We start from the raw sequence: 26,556 nt of genomic DNA on the forward strand, positions 1-26,556 counted from the left end.
TGTCCATAACTCTAAGACTTAACTGGACCAAAGTGAGCCATTATCTCCAAATAAAGGACACTTGGAACAGTTGTAAATCTACCCTGGAGTGCCTGGACTATTAAAATCTCTCCAAAGGCTCAGCAACAATTCAATTATAAAGTCACAACAGAAGTACAGATGTCTCCAGCCTCAGCTAAGGTTAGGGTCTATCTTTTTGGTCTTATATTGTAGCAAAAAGCAAATAAAGCATTTCAAAGTAAGAACATTGAATCCATTTTTAAACATGATGATTGAGGTCTGATTGTGCAGATTGGCACCAGGACCTGGATGTCCTACACTTATTGAGAGGACAGTAATTTTTACTCTCTATCACAAAGTTATTGACAACGTAAGGATGTCATTGTAATGTCTCTGTAAAGTTTAGGTGTAACTGGGTTGTGTAAAATGTCAGGGATCAAAATAAAGTTCACATCTGATTGGCTAAGAGAAAACAGACTCAAGCGTCCAGGTGGCGCAGCGGGATATTCCGCTAGCACACCAGCGCCGAGATTCTGAACTAGCGGGCATAATTGGTAGTGCCTGCAGGGAGGGACGACTGGACTATGTGGGTGGGGTCTTCAAACGCTGTGTAAGGACCGTAATTAGCAGATAGAGAGGCACCAGCCTCAGAAAACAGACTCAGGATCCTGACTTGAACCAAAATAGATGCTGTGGTGAAACCTAAAGGAACCAGTTCATAAATATGGAAAAGCTTGCAATCCTTCTGATCTAAGCAGGTTTAAGTTCCAGTCAAAGATGAAATGTGTGTTACTTGACTAAATAAATGAAATCATGTATGTTAAAACACATGCTGGCCAGCCATGTTAATCAGCAAGACGGCAGAGCTGGGATTTGAAACCACAACCTTTCGATTGAGAGCAGAGAGTTTTACCTAACTAGGTTACCACTGTTTTTTAATTAGACTTAAGTACCAATCAATTGTCTTTCTTTGTTTACTGAGAAATGTTGTTGTATATGGTACATTCAGTTCAATATTTGATAGACGTCATCACACCTGCCAGTCCATTACAGGGGCATTCGCTGTGGCATTGTTTCCACAAGCTTCTGCAATGTCACAACATTTATTTCTGTCTAGAGTTGCATTAATTTTTCCTCAAGATCTTGTATTGATGATGGGAGATTTGGACCACTGCCCAAAGTCTTCTCCTGCACATCCCAAAGATTCTCAATGGGGTTCAGGTCTGGACTCTGTGGTGGCCAATCCATGTGTGAAAATGATGTCTCATGCTCCCTGAACCACTCTTTCACAATCTGAGCCCGATGAATCCTGGCATTGTTATCTTGGAATACGCCCGTGCCATCAGAGAAGGAAAAATCCATAGATGGAATAACCTGGTGGTTCAGTATATTCAGGTAGTCAGCTGACCTCATTCTTTGGGCACATAACGTTGCTGAACCTAGACCTGACCGACCGCAGCGACCCCAAATCATAGCACTGCCCCCACAGGCTTGTACGGTAGGCACTAGGCATGATGGGTGCATCACTTCAGCCGCCTCTCTTCTTACCCTGATGCGCCCATCACTCTGGAACAGGGTAAATCTGGACTCATCAGACCACATGACCTTCTTCCATTGCTCCAGAGTCCAATCTTTATGCTCCCTAGCAAATTGAAGCCGTTTTTGCCGGTCAGCCTCACTGACAAGTGGTTTTCTTAAGGTTACACAGCTGTTTAGTCCCAATCCCTTGAGTTCCCTTCACATTGTGCGTGTGGAAATGCTCTTACTTTCACTATTAAACATTTCCCTGAGTTCTACTGGAGTTTTCCATTCAAGATTTTTTTCCGACCACATTCCTTTCTAAAAGATGATGCTTCCCCCCCACTGTCTTTCCACTTTTTAATAATGCGCTGGACAGTTCTTAACCCGATTTTAGTAGTTTCAGCTTCTCCTTAGATGTTTTCTCTGTTTGATGCATGCCAATAATTTGACCCTTCTGAAACAGATTAACATCTTTTCCACGACCACAGGATGTGTCTTTCCACATGGTTGTTTAACAAATGAGAAGCTACTCACTGCATCAGGGCAGTGATAGCTCAGTGGTTAAGGTACTGGACCAGTAATCAAAAGGTTGCTGGTTCAAGTCTCACCACCACCAAGTTGCCACTGTTGGGCCCCTGAGCAAGGCCCTTAACCCTCAATTGCTCAAAAGTTGTGTTCTGTCATAATTGTGAGTCGCTTTGGATAAAAGCGTCTGCTAAATGCCGAAAATGTAAATGTAAATGCATCAGTTAGGGTTAAATAACTTGTTGCCAGCTGAAACATAATCACCCATGCAGTAATTATCCAATGGGAGGCTCTTACCTATTTGCTTAGTTAAATCCAGGCATTTTATTTTTTGGCCATGCATAACATTAAAACCACCTCGGTGTTTCACACACAGTCTATTTTATCAGCTCCACTTACCATATAGAAGCACTTTGTAGTTCTACAATTACTGACTGTAGTCCATCTGTTTCTCATACTGTAACAGTGTAAAACATTTAACACCGGGGTGCTCGGTGCGCTTTTGTTTGTGTGGATCACTGTGACCGGTAGGAGGCGCGCAAGAGAAACATTCAGAGCAACATTCTGTGTGTGTGTGTGTGTGTGTGTGTGTGTGTGTGTGTGTGTGTGTGTGTGTGTGTGTGTGTGTGTGTGTGTGTGTGTGTGTGTGTGTGTGCTTCAGCAGGAGCAGTGTGGATGTTGTGGATGTGCTGGATCAGTCAGAGCGGTTAGACGGCCGGATCGGAGCTTCATACCGCTGCCGCTTCCACAATAAGCGGAACATTTTCTACACAAACCGTGCGGATATTAACCACCGGATTCAGGATTCAAGCGGAGCTACAACCCGGGATAAAGTGTCCTAATGGAGCTTATTGTGAGCCGGGGCTCGATCCTGTTCTTTCTCCTCGCTGCGTTACAGGTAAAGTAGATGAATGAGCCGCTTTGTGGAGCGGTACTGCTGAGATCGTGTGTAGTATGTAGTATAAGGGACGCTGCAGGGATGCTCTCATGGTTCATCTGCAGATATAATGTTTATGTTCTAACTTTGTATAGATGCTTTACAAAGAATCTGATCTGAAATAACATTATACATTATGAAATGGTATGTTAAATTCAACAAATACATATAAATTGTGCAAAACGCCTCGAAAGTTTAACCCATGCGCATGATGTTTGCATTTATTTTCACTTTAAAGCATCAAAATATGAGATTCGACCCTGTGTGTCCAAACTTTTGGGTGAATTTGTATGTACAGTAGTGTAAATGCACGTGTTATAACGTAGTCAAAGCATGTACATGCTTAAAAACATCTTATTTAGGCTTATGTGGTGTTCATTTAGGAGATTTGATGCTTATTAATGTTTTTATATTAATAAACATGAATAACATTAACTTTGCTTTGTTGTGAGTGTGAGAATGAATCAGTGAATCAGTTTCCTGATGATCTTGCACTATGAAATACAGGGTGTCCCTAAAGTCTGGACACATAGGGAATACCACTTACTATAACTAACTGTATGTTTACTATAATACACACACATACATAATGCATCACAAACAGTGGAAACACATTGAATATGAATGAAACAATGAAATAAATTGTTGTTGAAAATGGATTGAAATGTATTGTGTGTCCAGATTTTAAGGACACCCTGTAGATAGATAGATAGATAGATAGATAGATAGATAGATAGATAGATAGATAGATAGATAGATAGATAGATAGATAGATAGATAGATAGATAGATAGATAGATAGATAGATAGATAGATAGATAGATAGATAGATTCGACTTTATTGTCATTGCTCAGTACAGGTACAAGGCAACGAAATGTAGTAATGTAGAAATGTAGTAGTAGATATTCAACACTTCTTACTTTTTAGAATTTAGAATTAGAACATTCACTTTCCTGCACAATGTGGAGTCATTACATTTCCAGTTTGGATTCTGGACAAGTTTAAAACCCTTTTTTTTCCAAACTGGCTTTACTGCAAGGTGTAGAGTTACATACAGATCTGCAGTTTCAATTTGGGAGCTTTGCCGTACAGTGTACAGTACAGATGTAAATAGTGCACATGTAGTGTAGTAGCTATAAATTAGGTGCAAAATACAAACAGCTGTCATTTAGGGCTGGGCGATATGACCAAAAATTTGTATCACAGTATTTCACTGTATTTTTTGTGTATGTCTGTGGCTGATTTTACTGTCAAAAGTACATAGAATATAAACAGTTTTAATTTTACCATGTATATAGTGAAGACTTTGAGTACTATAAGCTTTGCCTGGCCCCACAAAATGACACAATATACTGTATAATGGAGTTGCAATCACTGTTTATTGTTTATTTAACATTTAAGAATTGTACAATTACCCTTGACCATTGGTCTGATGTAGAAAAGTGGACGACTTTAAATATCTCCGCTTCCAGTTCGCTTATAACGCTGGTTTAGCGAATGACCTGAAGTATTTTCGCCCTGTAAGACAAACCTGGAATCCAGAGTTTTAATAATTGCTCTGAAAGCTTCTTTCTCGACTGTCTATAGAACAATATTATATGATTTGCTGCCTACTGAAGCTTGCAGCTCATGTATTAACTCTGCTACGGTATAACGGTATTTGAAAAATCTATACGGTATGAGGAATCAAAGACGGTATACCGAATGTACCGTCATATCGCCCAGCTCTACTGTCAGTTAAAGAAACATTATTGTCGTGTTTTACAGGACTATATTACGTTTCTACACACTCGGAACTGGTGCATGTGTAATAGATTATTGGAAATCCTCTGTGTGGGTTTTAATGTGAAAGATTTACTGCAAAGTTAAAATACTGAATCTTACACTGAAATAACTCTCATTTATCTGGTGCTTAAAAATGCCCAAACCACATTTCTTGCATAATTGTATTGTCTCATATAGACTCAGAACAGTAAATAATGTAATACACAGTGGATTGTTATTATTATTTATCATTTGCACCTGCACTGTACACAACTGTCAAACATACATATATGTATAGTTATTTAGCAACGTCTTTATATAGTTATAGTTACAGTTGTGGGAGTTTGCATGTTCTCCCCGCGTCTGTGTGGGTTTCCTCCGGGACCTCCGGTTTCCTCCCACAGTCCAAAGACATGCAGTCAGGTGAATGGGTGTGTGTATGTGTGTGTGTGTGTCTGCCCTGTGATTGACTGGCACCCTGGTGTTACTTTGTGCCTTGCGCCCATTGAAAAGCTGGGATAGGCTCCAGCACCCCCCCGGGTTAAGACAGTGAGTGAGTGAGTGAGTAGTTACAGCTGTATAGTTACTTAACTAATATTGTTTTTATTCATATGCTTATTATTATTATTATTATTGCTATTATGTATATAGTACTATGTACATAGATATAATTCCATATACAGTGTATCACAAAAGTGAGTACACCCCTCACATTTCTGCAGATATTTAAGTATATCTTTTCATGGGACAACACTGACAAAATGACACTTTGACACAATGAAAAGTAGTCTGTGTGCAGCTTATATAACAGTGTCAATTTATTCTTCCCTCAAAATAACTCAATATACAGCCATTAATGTCTAAACCACTGGCAACAAAAGTGAGTACACCCCTTAGTGAAAGTTCCTGAAGTGTCAATATTTTGTGTGGCCACCATTATTTCCCAGAACTGCCTTAACTCTCCTGGGCATGGAGTTTACCAGAGCTTCACAGGTTGCCACTGGAATGCTTTTTCACTCCTCCATGACGACATCACGGAGCTGGCGGATATTCGCGACTTTGCGCTCCTCCACCTTCCGCTTGAGGATGCCCCAAAGATGTTCTATTGGGTTTAGGTCTGGAGACATGCTTGGCCAGTCCATCACCTTTACCCTCAGCCTCTTCAATAAAGCAGTGGTCGTCTTAGAGGTGTGTTTGGGGTCATTATCATGCTGGAACACTGCCCTGCGACCCAGTTTCCGGAGGGAGGGGATCATGCTCTGCTTCAGTATTTCACAGTACATATTGGAGTTCATGTGTCCCTCAATGAAATGTAACTCCCCAACACCTGCTGCACTCATGCAGCCCCAGACCATGGCATTCCCACCACCATGCTTGACTGTAGGTATGACACACTTATCTTTGTACTCCTCACCTGATTGCCGCCACACATGCTTGAGACCATCTGAACCAAACAAATTAATCTTGGTCTCATCAGACCATAGGACATGGTTCCAGTAATCCATGTCCTTTGTTGACATGTCTTCAGCAAACTGTTTGCAGGCTTTCTTGTGTAGAGACTTCAGAAGAGGCTTCCTTCTGGGGTGACAGCCATGCAGACCAATTTGATGTAGTGTGCGGCGTATGGTCTGAGCACTGACAGGCTGACCCCCCACCTTTTCAATCTCTGCAGCAATGCTGACAGCACTCCTGCGCCTATCTTTCAAAGACAGCAGTTGGATGTGACGCTGAGCACGTGCACTCAGCTTCTTTGGACGACCAACGCGAGGTCTGTTCTGAGTGGACCCTGCTCTTTTAAAACGCTGGATGATCTTGGCCACTGTGCTGCAGCTCAGTTTTAGGGTGTTGGCAATCTTCTTGTAGCCTTGGCCATCTTCATGTAGCGCAACAATTCGTCTTTTAAGATCCTCAGAGAGTTCTTTGCCATGAGGTGCCATGTTTTAACTTTCAGTGACCAGTATGAGAGAGTGTGAGAGCTGTACTACTAAATTGAACACACCTGCTCCCTATGCACACCTGAGACCTAGTAACACTAACAAATCACATGACATTTTGGAGGGAAAATGACAAGCAGTGCTCAATTTGGACATTTAGGGGTGTAGTCTCTTAGGGGTGTACTCACTTTTGTTGCCGGTGGTTTAGACATTAATGGCTGTATATTGAGTTATTTTGAGGAAAGAATAAATTTACACTGTTATACAAGCTGCACACAGACTACTTTTCATTGTGTCAAAGTGTCATTTTGTCAGTGTTGTCCCATGAAAAGATATACTTAAATATCTGCAGAAATGTGAGGGGTGTACTCACTTTTGTGATACACTGTATGTAAATAGTTATAATTATAACTATATATTAATAATAATCAATAATCACACCGCTACTATTTGCACTTCTGGTAGATGCTGACTGCATTTCGTTGCCTTGTACCAGTACTGAGCAATGACAGTAAAGTTAAGTCTATGTGTCTAATGTAATACGGTAATGTAATTCACATAACTGATCCTTGTGCTGAAAGAATGAACTGCATATCATATCGTGTAATTTTCTACATAAAACACACAATACAGTGAGATACAAAGATGTTAGTTTTTGTCGTTTAGCTGTTTAAGCATTAGATGGTTCTAATTCTAGATATTTGACTGTGCAGTGTACAATTACTGTGTCTGTAGGATAATTATGATTTTAAAACTCCTTCAGCTTTGTATTATGTGTAATATAAGTGTTGTTTTTTTAAGCTGTTTTCTAAACGTTAAGATTTAACACAATTGAGATTTAATGTTGTCCTAAATACAGTAAGTAAATACTGTGTGTGTGGGTTGTGAGAATAAACCGGTTATTCTGATGTAGTACAATGCACACACAACAAAGATGCTTCACATTTCCACTGTAGTCTGACATTTAGTTTTTGCTCTAACATTTTGTGATCTAAGCATGTCAAGTTTCAAATATTCATTTGGATCTGGAACTTCAATCCCACTCAAACAAAAGCACGTTGTGGGTAATAACAGTAAAAGTGATGTGCATGGCTGAAATAGCTGGGTCATTTACAAAAGTTGCTATTATTACATACACAAATCAGCCATAACATTAAAACCACCTTCTTGTTTCTACACTCACTGTCCATTTTATCATATAGAAGCACTTTGTAGTTCTACAATTACTGACTGTAGTCCATCTGTTTCTCTGCATGCTTTGTTAGCCCCCTTTCACCCTGTTCTTCAATGGTCAGGACCCCCACAGGACCACCACAGAGCAGGTATTATTTAGGTGGTGGATCATTCTCAGCACTGCAGTGACACTGACATGGTGGTGGTGTGTTAGTGTGTGGTGGAGTTTTTAAACACCTCACTGTCACTGCTGGACTGAGAATAGTCCACCAACCAAAAATATATCCTGCCAACAGCGCCCCGTGGGCAGCGTCCTGTGACCACTGATGAAGATCTAGAAGATGACCAACTCAAACAGCAGCAATAGATGAGCGATCGTCTCTGACTTTACATCTACAAGGTGGACCAACTAGGTAGGCGTGTCTAATAGAGTGGACAGTGAGTGGACACGGTATTTAAAAACTCCAGTAGCGCTGCTGTGTCTGATCCACTCATACCAGCACAACACACACTAACACACCACCACCATGTCAGTGTCACTGCAGTGCTGAGAATGATCCACCACCTAAATAATACCTGCTCTGTGGTGGTCCTGTGGGGGTCCTGACCATTGAAGAACAGGGTGAAAGAGGGCTGACAAAGCATGCAGAGAAACTGTTGTTCTACAATTACTAACTGTAGTGCTTCTATATGGTAAGTGGAGCTGATAAAATGGACAGTGAGTGTAGAAACAAGGAGGTGGTTTTAATGTTATAGCTGATCAGTGTATAAAACATAGAAAGTGGTATCTCAAGCTCTGCTAACGGCTGGCTCGTTGCCTGTACGGACAGTGATTGGCTAGAGCGAGGGAGGGAGGGTCGTAGGGATTCGTCCTAACATCTGCTTGCTGGTCATTGGCGTCTGGAGGTCGGTGTGGGACTTTCCGTGCGCGATACATATCTCCATATGGTGCAGGTGATTAAGAAGCATTTGGCTACTTCACTCGTTTTGGAAGAGGGCGTGTGTTAGTCACAGCTCTCCTCAGTCAGGAGTGAAAGGTCTGCAGCAGTGGAGGCGAAAATACAAATCAGCACATGATATTTCTGTCTGTAGAGTTACTGAATCTACAACAGTCTGGGCTTGGAGATTTTAGCCGCTCAGTGGTTAAGGTACTGGAGTAGTGATCTGAAGGTTGTCTGTTCTATCCCTACTATCATCAATTTGCCACCGAACCCTTAATTACTTGCATGGTATTGGGTCATAACTGTAAGTCACTGTGGACAAAAGTGTCCGCTAAATGGCACAAACTGTAGTAGATCCATGCTCTTCTGTAAGAGTATATCCATGTGTCTGTAAACCATTGTAACCAGCTGGACACCGTTAGATAATCATCATGGTTAATCATTACCTGATAACCTAATGGAGACCAACAACAAACCAAACAACAACCAAAAACATTATACCTTATTAAAAGTGTTTGTATTGTTGAGTAGTCACCTACATATTAACACCAGGAACTGTTGATGCAGACCTGTGCACTCAGCAGACACAGCTGGCTATGTCTAAGCGAGGGGTGGAGAGACGGGCACTGCAGCAGTGATTCTTACTGTCCAGTGGCTACCCCAGCAGCTGTTGGGCAGTGGTAGCTCAGCGGTTAAGGTACTGGGCTATTAACTGCAATATCCACCGGTGCCAGGTTGCCGCTTAAGCTCTTTGTAACGGGTCCAGCTGGGCCAGGTTGCAGAATCTTGCTTCGTCCGCCATGCAGATTATGGATTATTTTGGCCGTCGCATTTATTCGCGCTAATTCCCTTTTTCTGCCGTATTGTTCTACAAAGGATCTTCAAAAAGTTTTTATATATATATACTTTTATATTTCGGTTACAAACAGTGAAGGTGTAGTAGGAGGAGCAGTAATCGGTCATGTCTGAGAGACTGAGAGACACTTATGCCTAGTTCACTCTACAAGATTTTTAGCCCCTGATTTTCGCTCGGCGACTGGTCGGCGCTAGATTCGTCTCGGAAGCGACTCGACTCTCGATCGCAATGTGGGAACTACTCAACAACTCGACCCGAGCGGCTCGCCGACCTAAGCGAGATTTCTAGTTTGTCAAATATCTGGATCTGAGTTGCCTGACTGGCAATGAGTGCTATGTCGAACAGCCAATGAGAACGCAGGATACGTGGTGAGGGGAAACGCAGGGGAGGAGTGTAAAAAGGTTGGACAGGGGTGTAATATAGTTTATGTCAGAATACATCAGCACACACACAAGTTTTACAGTATTTCTGACCTTATCGTTCTCTACAAAACATAACACCAGCGCAGCATTAACCTCCAACTCACTATAGAACAATCCCTGCTGGTCGTGTAGCCAGATCCACTCAGATTCATTTATTTTTTCTCCTTGACTTTACGCTGCACATCAGCGCACAAACTTTGATCGCTCGCTACTTGTTGACGTGCATTTTCGGACGTGGTATCATTAAACCCCTCGTCACTTTTTGTGTTTGTTTTCGTGACAAAACGTAGTTTGGGAGACCAGAGAAGCTCATCTACGATTCCAGTTGGTGATAGATGGTGTAGTGTAAAACCCCTATCGCCGATCAGTCGTGTAGTGTGAAATACACACCGACTTGAAAGACTCCCGATTACAAGAGATCCAGTCGTGTAGTGTGAACTGTACAGCGACCCGGTGACTTGGAAAGTCGTGTAGTGTGAACTTGGCATTATATTCCGTATTTAGCTCCATCTGATTTCCACCTTTTTGGACGCTCAAAGAAGCTTTAAGGGGAAGAAGATTTTCATGTGATGATGTGAAAGCAGCGCTGCATCAGTGACTTACAAATATAAATAAATTATTTGCTGATGGCATTAAAAAGTTCGAACGATGCTTAAAATGCTTCAGAAGGTGAACATGTAGAAAAGTGCTGTTATTTGTTTTTGAAATTCTTAATAAATAGAGTTTAAAAAAGTGCGGAAACTTATTGAAGAACCCTCGTACCTTGGTCAAGCATCTTGCACTTGGGTTTATTTTTTTCTAGCAGGTGCAGGGCTTCACCTAGTGCTTCAGTAACAAGGCACGACTCGCCCCGTTACCCCCTCAAGTCTGGATTAAAGCACCATTTTTAAAATACTAGTCACCTAGCAGGGGGGCTGTTTGGTGCATTCATGACACTTGGTCATGTTTTTCTTCAGGCTTATGAATCACTTGAGATCATTGATCCCTGCACAAATACAATCCAAATGAAGTTTGTTTGATGTAAATATGTACCAGTTTACTCATATTTTATTTTAATTAACTTTGAATCGAAGCACTTCGTCCTGAGAGCTGATGCATCCTGGGTTGTGGGTAGCCTGTACTGTAGTGACCTTGTGCGGGCGCACCGTGGGGGTCGAATTCTGTTGAGTCAGATTTCTGCACAACACGGCCGTGGTGCTGATGTGAGAAATCCAAAGCCCTTCTCTTAATTCAATATTAAATATATGCTATCTGAAGCTTCGATCCATTGGTCTGTTATCGGGTATTAAATTAATTAGTAACATTCCTAGTTAATATCTTAGCTACGCTGTATGGCCACAAGTATTTGGACACCTGGCCATGAGCTTGTTGGACGTCTCATTTAAAAAAAAAACCAAATGATATTAAAACAGTGTGACCACTATGTGATCCTTTCAGCAATAACAACAGCCACTCTTCTGAGAAGGCTTCTCACAAGACTTTGAAGTATGTGTGTAGGAATTTGTGCCTGTTTTGTCAAAAGAGCATTTGTATGGCCAGGCGCTGATGTTCCGGTTCATTCCAGAGCTGTTCAGTGGAGCTGAGGTCAGGGCTCTGTGCAGGACACTGGAGTTTCTTTAAATCGAGCTTTTTCTCATGTCTTTATAGAGCTTGCTGGAACAGAACAGGACAGGGCCTTCCCTAAACTATTGTTGCAAAGTGGCAAGCATTTGATTTTCTTTACATATACCTACACTGATCAGCCATAACATTAAAACCACCTCCTTGTTTCTACAATCACTGTTTATTTTATCAGCTCCACTTACCATATAAAAGCACTTTGTAGTTCTACAATTACTGACTGTAGTCCATCTGTGTCTCTGCATGCTTTGTTAGCCCCCTTTCATGCTGTTCTTCAATGGTCAGGACCCCCACAGGACCATCACAGAGCAGGTATTATTTAGGTGGTGGACATGGTGGTGGTGTGTTAGTGTGTGTTGTGCTGAGACACAGCAATGCTGCTGGAGTCTTTAAATACAGTGTCCACCCATTGTCCACTCTATTAGACACTCCTACCTAGTTGGTCCACCTTGTAGATGTAAAGTCAGAGACGATCGCTCATCTATTGCTATTGTGGTTTTAATGTTATGGCTGATTGGTCTAATTATACAAACACATTCAAAAATGGAAAAAGGGAAAGTAAACCTTAATAGAAGGAAATTACTCAAGGGGAGTTTTGGATATATCATGTTACCTTTTCCTGTTTAGTCTGAGTGTGATTATAAATAAAGATCGTGATGAGCTGTGCGTTGTACGTCCGGTGTGTTCGGACCGGTGTGTTCGTAGCGTGCGCCGGTAATTCACTGATCACCAGCCATTGTTCTTCCTCTCCTAGTTTTCATTTGAATTCCACTGATTGAAAGAGGCAAGTGGCATGAATAGCTGTGATTCCACGGCATGAATAGCTGGGGGTCCTGCATTCTTTTAGGGTCCCGCACAAAAGAGACCGGATTAAGACCATGGTTTATTAGGTTGGAGGTGGGGGGAAGGGGGTCTGGTGCAGTTTTAATATAGAGGCCAGTGTAGCCACCAGATTATGAGCACACGAATGCACTCTGTATAACCTTGTAGTTTTCGGCTGGTACCAGAGGAGACGGATACGTCAAAAATATTTGATTAACGTGATCTTTACAATCCCAAGACTGCCGTGCCATGAATGTGCCTCACAAACGAATACCATTTGCCTTATTAGCACTTTATTAGGTACACATATTTGGTATGTACACCGATCAGCCATAACATTAAAACCACCTCCTTGTTTCTACACTCACTGTCCATTTTATCAGCTCCACTTACCATATAGAAGCACTTTGTAGTTCTACAATTACTGACTGTAGTCCAACAGTTTTTCTGCATGTTTTGTTAGCCCCCGTTTACCCTGTTCTTCAATGGTCAGGACCCCCACAGGACCACCACAGAGCAGGTATTATTTAGGTGGTGGATCATTCTCAGCACTGCAGTGACACTGACATGGTGGTGGTGTGTTAGTGTGTGGTGGAGTTTTTAAACACCTCACTGTCACTGCTGGACTGAGAATAGTCCACCAACCAAAAATATATCCTGCCAACAGCGCCCCGTGGGCAGCGTCCCGTGACCACTGATGAAGGTCTAGAAGATGACCGACTCAAACACCAGCAACAGATGAGCGATCGTCTCTGACTTTACATCTACAAGATGGACCAACTAGGTAGGAGTGTCTAATAGAGTGGACAGTGAGTGGACACGGTATTTAAAAACTCCAGCAGCGCTGCTGTGTCTGATCAACTCATATCAGCACAATGACCATTGAAGAACAGGGTGAAAGCAGGCTAAAAAGTATGTAGAGAAACAGATGGACTACAGTCAGTAATTGTAGAACTACAAAGTGCTTCTATATGGTAAGTGGAGCTGATAAAATGGACAGTGAGTGTAAAAACAAGGAGGTGGTTTTAATGTTATGACTGATTGGTGTATTTATTTATCTGTGGGCAGTGGTAGCTCAGTGGTTAAGGTTATGGACTAGAAGGTTGCTGGTTCCAGCCCCACCACCACCACCACCAACTAGCCACTCTCAGTCATTTGACCCTCAATTGCTTGCACTGTATTTGGTCGTAAGTGTAATTCTGTTTTAAAAGCGTCTGATTAATGCCGTAAACGTGAAGCCGCTTCACATTTCTGACGACCGACCGCCGTTCAGACGGAGCCGAAGCCGCTCTCTGTAAAGCTCTGCGGTCTGATCTAATGCTGCAGATCGATGGCTGGCCCGTACTCGGCCTGCCTGCAAAACAAAACGGCCGCTGTTCTCATTTCCTGCCTCCCTCCACAGCAGAACACTTAACCTCTCCGGCCTCATTAGCCTAATTGCATTCACTGTCCCGCTATAAAACAGGTGCTGCCTTTGTGTGTGTGTGTGAGTGTGTGTGTGAGTGTGTGTGTGTGTGGAGGGGTGAAGGGCTACAGGTTTGGGAATGTTAATTGTGCGCTGATGAGTCACTCTTTGTGCTGTTGCAGACTGGCACCGAGGGCAGAGGCTTCGTACCATGCAGGCCTGGTTTTTCGGAAGATCAGTATGATGCGCCGATGCCTGAAATCCTGCAGGAGGGACAGACGCTTCTCACAGGTAAGAGAAAAGACTCATGTTTCAGCTGTTTGGAATCCAAGACCAGAACTCTGTGTGTGTGTTTGTGATGTACATGTGGTATTAAAAACAGATATATCAGATGCTTTCTGGTGTAGAACAACACGTTGCATGGTTGTAGAAGAAATGGAAAAAGCATTATGTGCCTGTTGCACGGATGTGACTGGTGCTGTGAGACGTTGACCATTAAGTTGGGGGTCAAAGGTTTACCTCAGGGTATAAGAAACGTGTTCCATTAGAGTCTCAGAATGTCAAGCAGTTTCTTTTCTAATGGCATTTTAAGTGAACCTATAAAACTGAGCCACAAGTAAACAGTAGAAAAGAATGGGAAGCTCTGAACGGATCTCAGACAAGTACACAGTATGGCCAAAAGTATTTGGACACCTGACCATAAGCTTGTTGGACGTCCCATTTCAAAAACAAGATGCTATAAAAAAGAGTGACCTCTATGTGTCTAAGTGATCTGTTTAGCTAGATCAACAGCTGCTCTTTTGAGAAGGCTTGTCTGTGGTGTCTAAGTATGTCTGTGGGAATTTGGGCCCATTCCCATTAAGATCAGTTAATGTTCCGGTTCATTCCAGAGCTGTTTAGTGGGGCTGAGGTCAGCACTCTGGTCAGGACACTGGAGTTTATTTAAATTAAGCTTTTCTTCATGTCTATATAGAGCTTGCTTTGTGCACAGGGCACAGTCGTTTTGGAAAAGGGTCTTCCCTAAACTGTTGCTGCAAAATTACAAGCATATAATTTCCTTTCTGTATATATACATATATATACATATTTATATATATATATATATATATATATATATATAAATATATACTGTATATATATATATATATATATATATATATATATATATATATATATATATATATATACATACTGTATATATATATATATGCTGTTTATAAATAACATTATATAATATATTTACATATATACAGTGTATCACAAAAGTGAGTACACCCCTCACATTTCTGCAAATATTTCATTATATCTTTTCATGGGACAACACTATAGACATGAATATAACTTAGAGTAGTCAGTGTACAGCTTGTATAGCAGTGTAGATTGACTGTCTTCTGAAAATAACTCAACACACAGCCATTAATGTCTAAATAGCTGGCAACATAAGTGAGTACACCCCACAGTGAACATGTCCAAATTGTGCCCAAATGTGTCGTTGTCCCTCCCTGGTGTCATGTGTCAAGGTCCCAGGTGTAAATGGGGAGCAGGGCTGTTAAATTTGGTGTTTTGGGTACAATTCTCTCATACTGGCCACTGGATATTCAACATGGCACCTCATGGCAAAGAACTCTCTGAGGATGTGAGAATTAGAATTGTTGCTCTCCACAAAGATGGCCTGGGCTATAAGAAGATTGCTAACACCCTGAAACTGAGCTACAGCATGGTGGCCAAGGTCATACAGCGGTTTTCCAGGACAGGTTCCACTCGGAACAGGCTTCGCCAGGGTCGACCAAAGAAGTTGAGTCCACGTGTTCGGCGTCATATCCAGAGGTTGGCTTTAAAAAATAGACACATGAGTGCTGCCAGCATTGCTGCAGAGGTTGAAGACGTGGGAGGTCAGCCTGTCAGTGCTCAGACCATACGCCGCACACTGCATCAACTCGGTCTGCATGGTCGTCATCCCAGAAGGAAGCTGACGCACAAGAAAGCCCGCAAACAGTTTGCTGAAGACAAGCAGTCCAAGAACATGGATTACTGGAATGCCCTGTGGTCTGACGAGACCAAGATAAACTTGTTTGGCTCAGATGGTGTCCAGCATGTGTGGCGGCGCCCTGGTGAGAAGTACCAAGACAACTGTATCTTGCCTACAGTCAAGCATGGTGGTGGTAGCATCATGGTCTTGGGCTGCATGAGTGTTGCTGGCACTGGGGAGCTGCAGTTCATTGAGGGAAACATGAATTCCAACATGTACTGTGACATTCTGAAACAGAGCATGATCCCCTCCCTTAGAAAACTGGGCCTCATGGCAGTTTTCCAACGGGATAACGACCCCAAACACAACCTCCAAGATGACAACTGCCTTGCTGAGGAAGCTGAAGGTAAAGGTGATGGACTAAACCCAATTGAGCACCTGTGGCGCATCCTCAAGTGGAAGGTGGAGGAGTTCAAGGTGTCTAACATCCACCAGCTCCGTGATGTCATCATGGAGGAGTAGAAGAGGATTCCAGTAGCAACCTGTGCAGCTCTGGTGAATTCCATGCCCAGGAGGGTTAAGGCAGTGCTGGATAATAATGGTGGTCACACAAAATATTGACACTTTGGGCACAATTTGGACATGTTCACTGTGGGGTGTACTCACTTATGTTGCCAGCCATTTAGACATTAATGGCTGTGTGTTGAGTTATTTTCAGAAGACAGTCAATCTACACTGCTATACAAGTTGTACACTGACTACTCTAAGTTATATCCAAGTTTTATTTCTATAGTGTTGTCCCATGAAAAGATATAATGAAATATTTGCAGAAATGTGAGGGGTGTACTCACTTTTGTGATACACTGTATATATACGTATATATATATACTGTATATATATATAAAAACATATAATATGCTATAATATAATATGATATATATATATACAGTGTATCACAAAAGTGAGTACACCCCTCACATTTCTGCAAATATTTCATTATATCTTTTCATGGGACAACACTATAGACATGAAACTTGGATATAACTTAGAGTAGTCAGTGTACAGCTTGTATAGCAGTGTAGATTTACTGTCTTCTGAAAATAACTCAACACACAGCCATTAATGTCTAAATAGCTGGCAACATAAGTGAGTACACCCCACAGTGAACATGTCCAAATTGTGCCCAAATGTGTCGTTGTCCCTCCCTGGTGTCATGTGTCAAGGTCCCAGGTGTAAATGGGGAGCAGGGCTGTTAAATTTGGTGTTTTGGGTACAATTCTCTCATACTGGCCACTGGATATTCAACATGGCACCTCATGGCAAAGAACTCTCTGAGGATGTGAGAAATAGAATTGTTGCTCTCCACAAAGATGGCCTGGGCTATAAGAAGATTGCTAACACCCTGAAACTGAGCTACAGCATGGTGGCCAAGGTCATACAGCGGTTTTCCAGGACAGGTTCCACTCGGAACAGGCTCCGCCAGGGTCGACCAAAGAAGTTGAGTCCACGTGTTCGGCGTCATATCCAGAGGTTGGCTTTAAAAAATAGACACATGAGTGCTGCCAGCATTGCTGCAGAGGTTGAAGACGTGGGAGGTCAGCCTGTCAGTGCTCAGACCATACGCCGCACACTGCATCAACTCGGTCTGCATGGTCGTCATCCCAGAAGGAAGCTGACGCACAAGAAAGCCAGCAAACAGTTTGCTGAAGACAAGCAGTCCAAGAACATGGATTACTGGAATGCCCTGTGGTCTGAAAAGACCAAGATAAACTTGTTTGGCTCAGATGGTGTCCAGCATGTGTGGCGGCGCCCTGGTGAGAAGTACCAAGACAACTGTATCTTGCCTACAGTCAAGCATGGTGGTGGTAGCATCATGGTCTTGGGCTGCATGAGTGTTGCTGGCACTGGGGAGCTGCGGTTCATTGAGGGAAACATGAATTCCAACATGTACTGTGACATTCTGAAACAGAGCATGATCCCCTCCCTTCGAAAACTGGGCCTCATGGCAGTTTTCCAACAGGATAACGACCCCAAACACAACCTCCAAGATGACAACTGCCTTGCTGAGGAAGCTGAAGGTAAAGGTGATGGACTAAACCCAATTGAGCACCTGTGGCGCATCCTCAAGTGGAAGGTGGAGGAGTTCAAGGTGTCTAACATCCACCAGCTCCGTGATGTCATCATGGAGGAGTGGAAGAGGATTCCAGTAGCAACCTGTGCAGCTCTGGTGAATTCCATGCCCAGGAGGGTTAAGGCAGTGCTGGATAATAATGGTGGTCACACAAAATATTGACACTTTGGGCACAATTTGGACATGTTCACTGTGGGGTGTACTCACTTATGTTGCCAGCTATTTAGACATTAATGGCTGTGTGTTGAGTTCTTTTCAGAAGACAGTAAATCTACACTGCTATACAAGCTGTACACTGACTACTCTAAGTTATATTCCAAGTTTCATGTCTATAGTGTTGTCCCATGAAACGATATAATGAAATATTTGCAGAAATGTGAGGGGTGTACTCACTTTTGTGATACACTGTATATATATACTGTGTATACTGTATATAGCGCATTATATACATATATATACTGTATATGTATGTATGTATGTATATATAGGGCAAGTGTAGCGGTTAAGGTACTGGACTAATAATCAGAAGGTCGCTGGTTCAAGCCCCACCACTGCCAGGCCCTTAACCCTCAATTGCTCAGACTGTATACTGTAACATGTATATAAACGAAATGATTGGAAGGAGCAAATGGAAGGGGAGCAGTCATGCTGAAAATGGAAAGTCATGTGGGAAAATTGGAAGCATAATCATTTCCTTTATATCATTAATTTATTACACCTGTTAGCAATTTCTGTGGCTGAAACACCAGAATTCAAAAATTAAAAGGGGTGTCCCAATACTTTAGCTCTGAATACAGAAGTACCAACACAATGGCTGTTCCCAAAACGAAGCACATTAAATTTGTGCACTGTGCGTGTGAACATGCGTGTCAGTACTCTGTACGCTGCTGAATCCGCAGTAAGCACATACCGCGCGTGCACACGTGTACGTATCTCCGAGGCTGCGGCGGGTGAAAACAAGCTTCAGACATATTTAAACAATTAGCCGTGCCGTTATGATGGCCTTAAAAGCCATGTTGCTTGGTTTGTACACCAATAAAAGGTCTAATCTGGGAGGCCTCGGCTTCTGCTTCTAATCATCCGCTCGCACAAAAAAGCTCTTCACAAAAGCTCGCCGAGTTTCCACGTCGCGGAATCCGTTTGCTCCGCTGCCAGAAACAAAAAAAAAACTAAACAATGAAATAAAGTAGAACCAGTCTTGCTGGCAGAGCTCGAGGCTGCCGGTAAAAAAAAACACCTTTGAAATGTTCAGTTTGAGGAAGAATCAAGTTTCTGGCTTTTATAGAAATTAGTTGGGTTGTCAAACAAATAACGGTGGGTTTAAATTTACACTGTGTGGACAAAAGTATTGGGACACCACTTCTAATGCAAGGGTGGCACAATGGCTAAGTGGATAGCACTGTCGCCTCACAGCAAAAAGGTCCTGGGTTCGATCCCTAGGTGGGGCGGTCCGGGTCCTTTCTGTGTGGAGTTTGCATGTTCTCCCTGTGTCTGCGTGGGTTTCCTCCGAGAGCTCTGGTTTCCTCCCACAGTCCAAAAACATGCAGTCTGGTTAATTGGAGACACCGAATTGCCCTATAGGTGAATGGGTGTGTGTATGAGTGTGTATGTATAACTGTCTGCTCTACAATGGACTGGCGCCCCGTCCAGGGTGTTACTGTGTGCCTTGCGCCCATTGAAAAGCTGGGATAGGCCCCAGCACCCTCCGCAACCCTGATTAGATAAGCGGTTAAGAACTGCAAACAGGTTTAATAAATCGGTTATTTAAAGTAAATTATACGCTTCCAATTTTGCATTATCAATCTAGGGAAGGCCCTTTCCTGTTTTAGCATGCCAGCTTCCATCTCCAGTGTCCTGCACAAAGTCCTGACCTCAGCCCCACTGAATCTGTTCCTAGCCATAGAAATGCTGTCATTTTTGGACTGAATGGGCCCAAATTCCCACAGACAGACGTCAAGTTCTTGTGCGAAGATCACAAAGTGGTCACTCTGTTTTTTAAATGGGACGTCCAACAAACTAGAGGTCAGGTGTCCGAATACTTGTGGACTTATATTGTACTCCACTTATATTGGACTGCACACGTGTCTGGATGGTGATCCACAGTTCATTTTCATTTTACACTGGCTACAAGCAATTTATACTATACAGGGCCAAAAGTATGTGGACACCCCTCTTAATTATTGAGTTGAGGTGTTTTAGTCGTATCCGTTGCTTTACTTACATGAAGCCTTCTCAAAAAAAGAAGAGGAGTGAGTGGAGGCTGTTATAGCCGGGATGAGTATTAATAACTATGGTTTTGGAAGTGATCATGGTCAGGTGTCCACATACTTCTGGCCTGAGAGTGTAGCAGATTAGTTGGTGCATTACATGGAGAACTTTGGTTGTATTGAGTATCATTGTGGTTATTTGATCCGTACTGAAGGTTTGAAGGCGGGTACAGTACTGAGCTTCTTTGTTATGAATCATAGTCACATAGTGAATATCTGAGGGCTTTTTTATTTCCACTAATTGCTTTGTTGCTTGCTGAGATCAAAGCAAATAAAAGGACAAGCACTGCAATCACAGGTACCTGACAAAGCAATCTGGACGAGGAAAGCGTACTTTCCTTTTGTGTGATTGGTAGCATCTGCCTCTCTGCTGTCTTTAGAGCTGTGTGAGTTCTGAGCGGGGCTGTGTGTACGACTGAAGGACCATCCAGCGACCATGCCATGTCCAACAGGGTCAGCCCACTTCAAAAAGTGAAGGTCCCTCCAGTTTCCTGATCCTATAGGAATATAATTTACAAAATGTAGTCCTCACAGGTTGTCAGTTTTGGTATCAGAAACCACTGGCATAAGGTTCTAGTTCCAGTACCGAACTTCCCTCTTTAAGTACCAATAAGTCCAGATCTGTATTTGCACTCGCTATGTTTTAATTGGCTCCAACCTCCTTGTACATACAAGATTTCACTTTTGGTACCAGAAACCACCTGAAAACACTGGCATATGGTTCTAGTTCCAGTACTTAAGTTCCCACTTCAAGTACCATAGGGTCCTGAGGGTTGTAGTCTAGGACTGAAGTTCCCACTTCAAGCACCGAAGGATCCAGATCCAGGACCCAAACCAAGTCAGCAAAATGCCTTCACATTTACACCCTCTATGTATCAAATACCTCCAACTTTCTGTACAAATAAGATGTCACTTTTGGTACCATAAACCACTGGCATAGGGTTCTAGTTCTGGTACTAAAGTTACCACCTGAAGTACCACAGGGTCCAGATCCAGGACCCGAACAAAGCCAGCAAAATGCCTCCACAAACCTCCTGTACATACGAGATGTCAGTTCTGGTACCAGAAACCACCAAAACCATCAGCATAGAGTTCTAGTTTCAGTACTTAAGTTCCCACTTTAAGTACCACAGGATTCAGATCTGCATTTGCATGTTTCAATGCACTTCAACCTCCCGTACATACAAGATGTCAGTTTTGGTACCAGAAACCACCCAAAAACACTGGCATATGGTTCTAGTCCCAGTACTAAAGTTACCACTTCAAGTACCCAAGGGTCCAGATACAGGACAAAAACCAAGCAGGCAAATTATCACAGCATTTGCTCTTACTATGTATCAAATACCTCCAATCTTCTTTACAAACAAGATGTCACACCAGGGGGGTGTCGCGGACAAACTTTACAGTGTACACACTTGAGTGTAATTACAATATTTCAATGTTTTATTATAAAAAGATTTAACAATCTGAACGTCAAACATTGCTTATCTTATCTGATCTATAATAAATACGCATAAGTATAAATGCATGTGTATCAATTACACTTTAACACAAACATTAACACATAACATTTTGGCATTGTAATCTCTCTCTGCCCACACAATACAGAATAATAGCAGCTACACACTTCAATATATTTTAAAAGTTAACTGCTTAGTTTATAGTTACAGATATTTCTTAAAAGTGTATGAACGTGTACGATTAGTTATGCCTGTAATCCAGAATTAAGTTCTATACCGTAACAAAAAATATGAATGTAAATGTCCATGTTGCGATGACGGTGATGTAAAATAATGTTAAAATAATTCAAAGTCCAAACATTTGAGTGGTTAACGAGAACGCTACTTTACATGTCACACAAGCTCAGTGCAAAACACGAGCACGGAAACGGTACAAATCTGCTCTCTTCCCTACACACTCGCTCCCTACGCCCTATAGTGCACTTAACATTCTTAAAGGGCCAGACAATATATTTTATAATTCACATTACACGACAGGTGAGACGTTCTTTTTTCTTAATATAGCGCTTTTATTTAGGAAAAAATAGTTCTTACATAGGCAGGAAAATCTATGGCAGACAAGAATCAGAACAGCGGATCGGGCGTAACGTTATTATCACTGTTTGCTCCTTTTTCTCAACACTTGTGCTTGATTTACACTGAAGATATATTTAGTAAATAAGTACATGTCCGCGCATGCACGCGCTCGTGTTCATTTCCGCTTGAACTGATAAAAAATTTTGATTTTGAAAAATTAAAAGACGAGCCGTTTTTCAGTTTCTGCTTGTTAGCTCACAGCTAACGCTAGCCAGTGTGGCTCTTCACTCGTCTCTCTGTGTTATCACCCCACAGCCAATCAGCGAGCTCCAACCGCCTACCCCTCCCACCCCTCCCTCACTGTGGATGTCCTAAAGTCTCAGTTTTCAAGGTAAACCTGAAGCAGAAATTTGGCGCTTCACATTTAAAAAATACCGTCACCATTTTTAAATACCGCGGTTTACGGTAATATCGTCATACCGCCCAACCCTACCTCCAACCTCCACTTTTGGTACCACAAACCACTGGTATAGGGTTCTAGTTCTGGTACTAAAGTTACCACCTTAAGTACCAAAGAGTCCAGATCCAGGACCCAAACCAAGCCAGCAAAATGCCTCTACAAATCTCCTGTACATACACGATGTCAGTTTTGATACCAGAAACCACCAGTTCTAGTACTAATGTTTCCACTTCAGGTACCAGTAAGTCCAGATATGTATATATACATGCTATGTATCAAATTGCTCCAACCAACCAGTACATACAAGATGTCAGTTTTAGTAGCATGAAACACCCTAAAACACTGGTAGTGTTAGTTCCACTACTAAGGTTAGAGGATTTAGTGGTGCTTTTGGTACCACAAAACACTGAAACCACTGGCATATGGTTCTGGTTTCAGTATTACAGTTCCCACTTCAAGTACCAAAAGGTCCAAGTCCAGGACCCAAACCAAGCCAGCAGAATCAAACACCTCCAACCTCTTGTACATACTGCAGGTCGGGTTTCTAAATCCACCCTCAGCATCCTCAACCTCACAGCAATTCACTCCAGACTGACAGTTTAATTGAACCCGTGAAAGAAACTCATACACAGCTGCACTGTAAATGGTTTGATGGCCTCTCGACACGGCGCCACCAAATGAATCACGGCCGGTAATTATTGCCTCGGAGCGACCTCGCCGTGGTGTTAACTCCTTCCACAGGCCCGCGTCTGATTAGAGCCCGAGCGGCCCTGGGTGGTGCTGCTGGATTTCACACGTTCGGGGCTGAAATGGCACTCTGGTGTGGAGCGTGATATAGGTACCCGGGGATGCGGGGGGAGGGGAGGCTGCTGAGAGCCGGGAGAGGGGCGGAGGGGAATGAGAATGTCATGGGTTAGAGGTCACGGTCTGCATTCTTTACCCTTTCAGTGCACATCACTCCCACACTGTTTATCCTCATCCAATCAGGTGCTTGGCTTTCTCCTGGGGTTTTTGGAAAATATGCCAGTCTCCGAGGCTCAGGGCCATTAGTGCATGACATATTTTGAAGCGGCCAATCCCAGCTCTTCAAAAAACACGTTGTGCCTATCACATCTCCAAGCCAGAACTATTAAACGTGTGCCTAAGAGCGACCTTTTATATAAATAGGTGTGGCACTGCGCCTCACATTTCCAGGTTGCCTATTCTGATGTCATATAGGATATAAAGGATATACTTTATTTGTCATATATACATATACAGATGTACAGTACAATGAAATTATTTCTTCGCATATCCCAGCTTGTTTGGAAGCTAGGGTCAGAGCGCAGGGTCAGCCATCGTACGGCGCCCCTGGAGCAGACAGGGTTAAGGGTCTTGCACAAGGACCCGACAGTGGCTGCATGGCAGAGCCTGGATTTGAACCGCCAATCTTCTGGTTGATAGCCCAAAGCTCTACCCACTAGGCTACAAGACTCGGTTGGTTGGCTATTCTAAATTCCGCCTAGGAACTCCCAAGTGTTGCTCCCTGATGGATCACTGCCTTGTCCAGAAGGTTGGAGGCCATTCCAGCACTCAACCCAGACAAAGATTGGACAGTCAGTTGCATACGTCCCGGTCTAATCACCACAGCACCCTCTAGGGGGGTCCTTCAAATTGCTGTGCTATCCATTTCCAGTGGAAAACTCTATAAACCCCCTGGATAATTGGGATCTTTTCTTGGTATGAGGGCATTACCTTCAGCGTACCAAAGCAAGAGCGATGCTCTCTCATCCCAGCGGGAAAGCTAATGGCGAGAAACTGTGCTAATGAAACACCATTCGCTAATGACGGCCCCCTGTCGGGCACCGATTTCGCCCGGCGTGGCCCCTACTGAGAGTCCTCTCAGTACAGTCAACACGATTTCCCAAAAAAAACCCACAGTGCTCATATGACCTTTGGGAAAGGATCCTTTTTTTGAGGGTCCATTCATCACCTGTTTTTGTCCTTGCTAGCCCGGTTGGTTTGCGTGCTTTAAACTAGCGGCGGCTGTTTATTTCGTTTTCATGCGAGGGGCTCATGGCTGGGCGAGGCAGGATTAATAGCTCGCCAGGCTGGTGCGTGGAGGGGGGGGGGGGGGGGGGGTCGCATTCATTACTTTGCTTAATTGCAGGCTGGAGGCTGTAAATAATGAGGAAAATAACTCCAGACCGAGCCGCGCCGCAGCCGCTTGTTGCTCCGGAACCCGGGCCTCCGTGATCGGGGCTGGAAATATGTCACACGTGGGTGAGGATGCACGTTGCTCATTTATGATGTCATTTAGGATCTTAGCACATGGGTGCACAATAACTGATGGATTGGATGAAGTCATGCAGCTCATATTATTTAAAATGGTCTCACAGGGTAGTGGTAGATCAGTGATTAAGTTACTAAACTAGGGATCAGTAGGTTCTTGGTTCAAGCCCTAGCGCTGGCAAGGCTCATAACCCACAAGTGCTTGGATAAATGTTAAATGCCGTAATTGTATTAAGGTAGAAATAGTGACTTTCCATCTGCTATTACTGTACTGTAAGGCCACCCTGGGGGTTGCGAGCCGAAAAAAAAAGGGTGGCAAAGAATAATAATATAATAATAATAATAATAACTAAATAAACTTGTACTTGAACTCCCCCTAGTGGAGGCTTTATGGTACATCTTGTATTGAGAGAGTAAGATGCATGTTCGCTCATTCTTTTCGGCTGCTCCAACATTTATGGGTTGCCACAATGGACGGTTCCGGCCCACGTACCTGATTTGGCTCAGTTTTACACCGGATACCCTTTCTTACGCAGCGCTGATTGTTTATCCGGGCTTAGGATCAGCACTGAGAGCGAGCGCACTGACAAGTGCACCTCCCAGTTGCTAGGCTGTTCCCAACCCTAATCTTTAGACACAACCAGTCATCCATTTTTGGACACCTTCTCTCTACTATTGTTTACAGTCACGTTGAGGTATTTGCTGTACTGTTACCTCAGTTTTACACTGGATACCCATCATGATGCAACCCTATTTTTCCTGGCTTGGGACCAGCACTAAGAGCGCACTGACAAGTCCATCTTCCAAGGGTTAGGCTGTTTGACCCTACCACCACCCTCAGACACAGCCAATTATCCATTTTGGTTAGCTTGTTGACCTTCTATCTGCTATTATTTACAGTTACAGTGCCGTGTTTGCTGTACTGTAGGGTACATTGTTTTTAGCTGCTCCCATATTTTACACCAGATACTCTTGTTTATCTGGGCTTAGGACCGACACTGAGAGCGCACTGACAAGTCCATCTTCCAATGTCTAGGCTGTTTGATCTTCCTCCACCCTCAGACACAGCCACTCATCCAAATTTTGTGAGCTTGGTGACTTTCCATCTGCTGTTGTTTACAGTTAGGGTGGCGTATTTGCTGTACTGTAGGGTACATTTTTTTTCTTTTTAGCTGATTCCATTTAGGGGGTCACCACTGCAGACCTGATTTGGCGCAGTTTTACAGTGTTTACCCTTCCTGATGCAACCATTCTTAATTATCCTGGCTTGGGACCTGCGCTGAGAGCGCACTGAAAAGCGCACCTTCCAATTTATAGGCTATTTTGACCTTCTCCCACCCTCAGACATGCTGGGTGACTTTCCATCTGCTGTTGTTTACAGTTACGGTGGCGTGTTTGCTGTACTGTAGGGTAAAATTTTTTTCTTTTCGGCTGCTCCCATATTTAGGGGGTCACCACTGCAGACCTGATTTGGCTTAGTTTTACTCCGGATACCCTTCCTG

General features: G+C 43.0%; 1 protein-coding gene across 1 annotated transcript in view; it reads left to right on the forward strand.

Annotated features, from left to right (window-relative positions):
* The first annotated feature begins 2,773 nt into the window (after positions 1 to 2,773).
* LOC134312454 (cadherin-2-like) overlaps positions 2,774 to 26,556 on the forward strand; it is a 181,428-nt gene continuing 157,645 nt past the window's right edge. Inside the window, exons 1-2 of the mRNA XM_062994412.1 lie at positions 2,774 to 2,944; positions 14,103 to 14,211. Of these exons, the coding sequence (XP_062850482.1) occupies positions 2,888 to 2,944; positions 14,103 to 14,211 (166 nt within the window). The 5' untranslated portion in view covers positions 2,774 to 2,887. The remainder of the gene's footprint in view (positions 2,945 to 14,102; positions 14,212 to 26,556) is intronic.

The sequence above is a fragment of the Trichomycterus rosablanca genome, chromosome 4 (genome assembly GCF_030014385.1).
Source record: "Trichomycterus rosablanca isolate fTriRos1 chromosome 4, fTriRos1.hap1, whole genome shotgun sequence".
NCBI classification, from domain to species: Eukaryota; Metazoa; Chordata; class Actinopteri; order Siluriformes; family Trichomycteridae; genus Trichomycterus; species Trichomycterus rosablanca.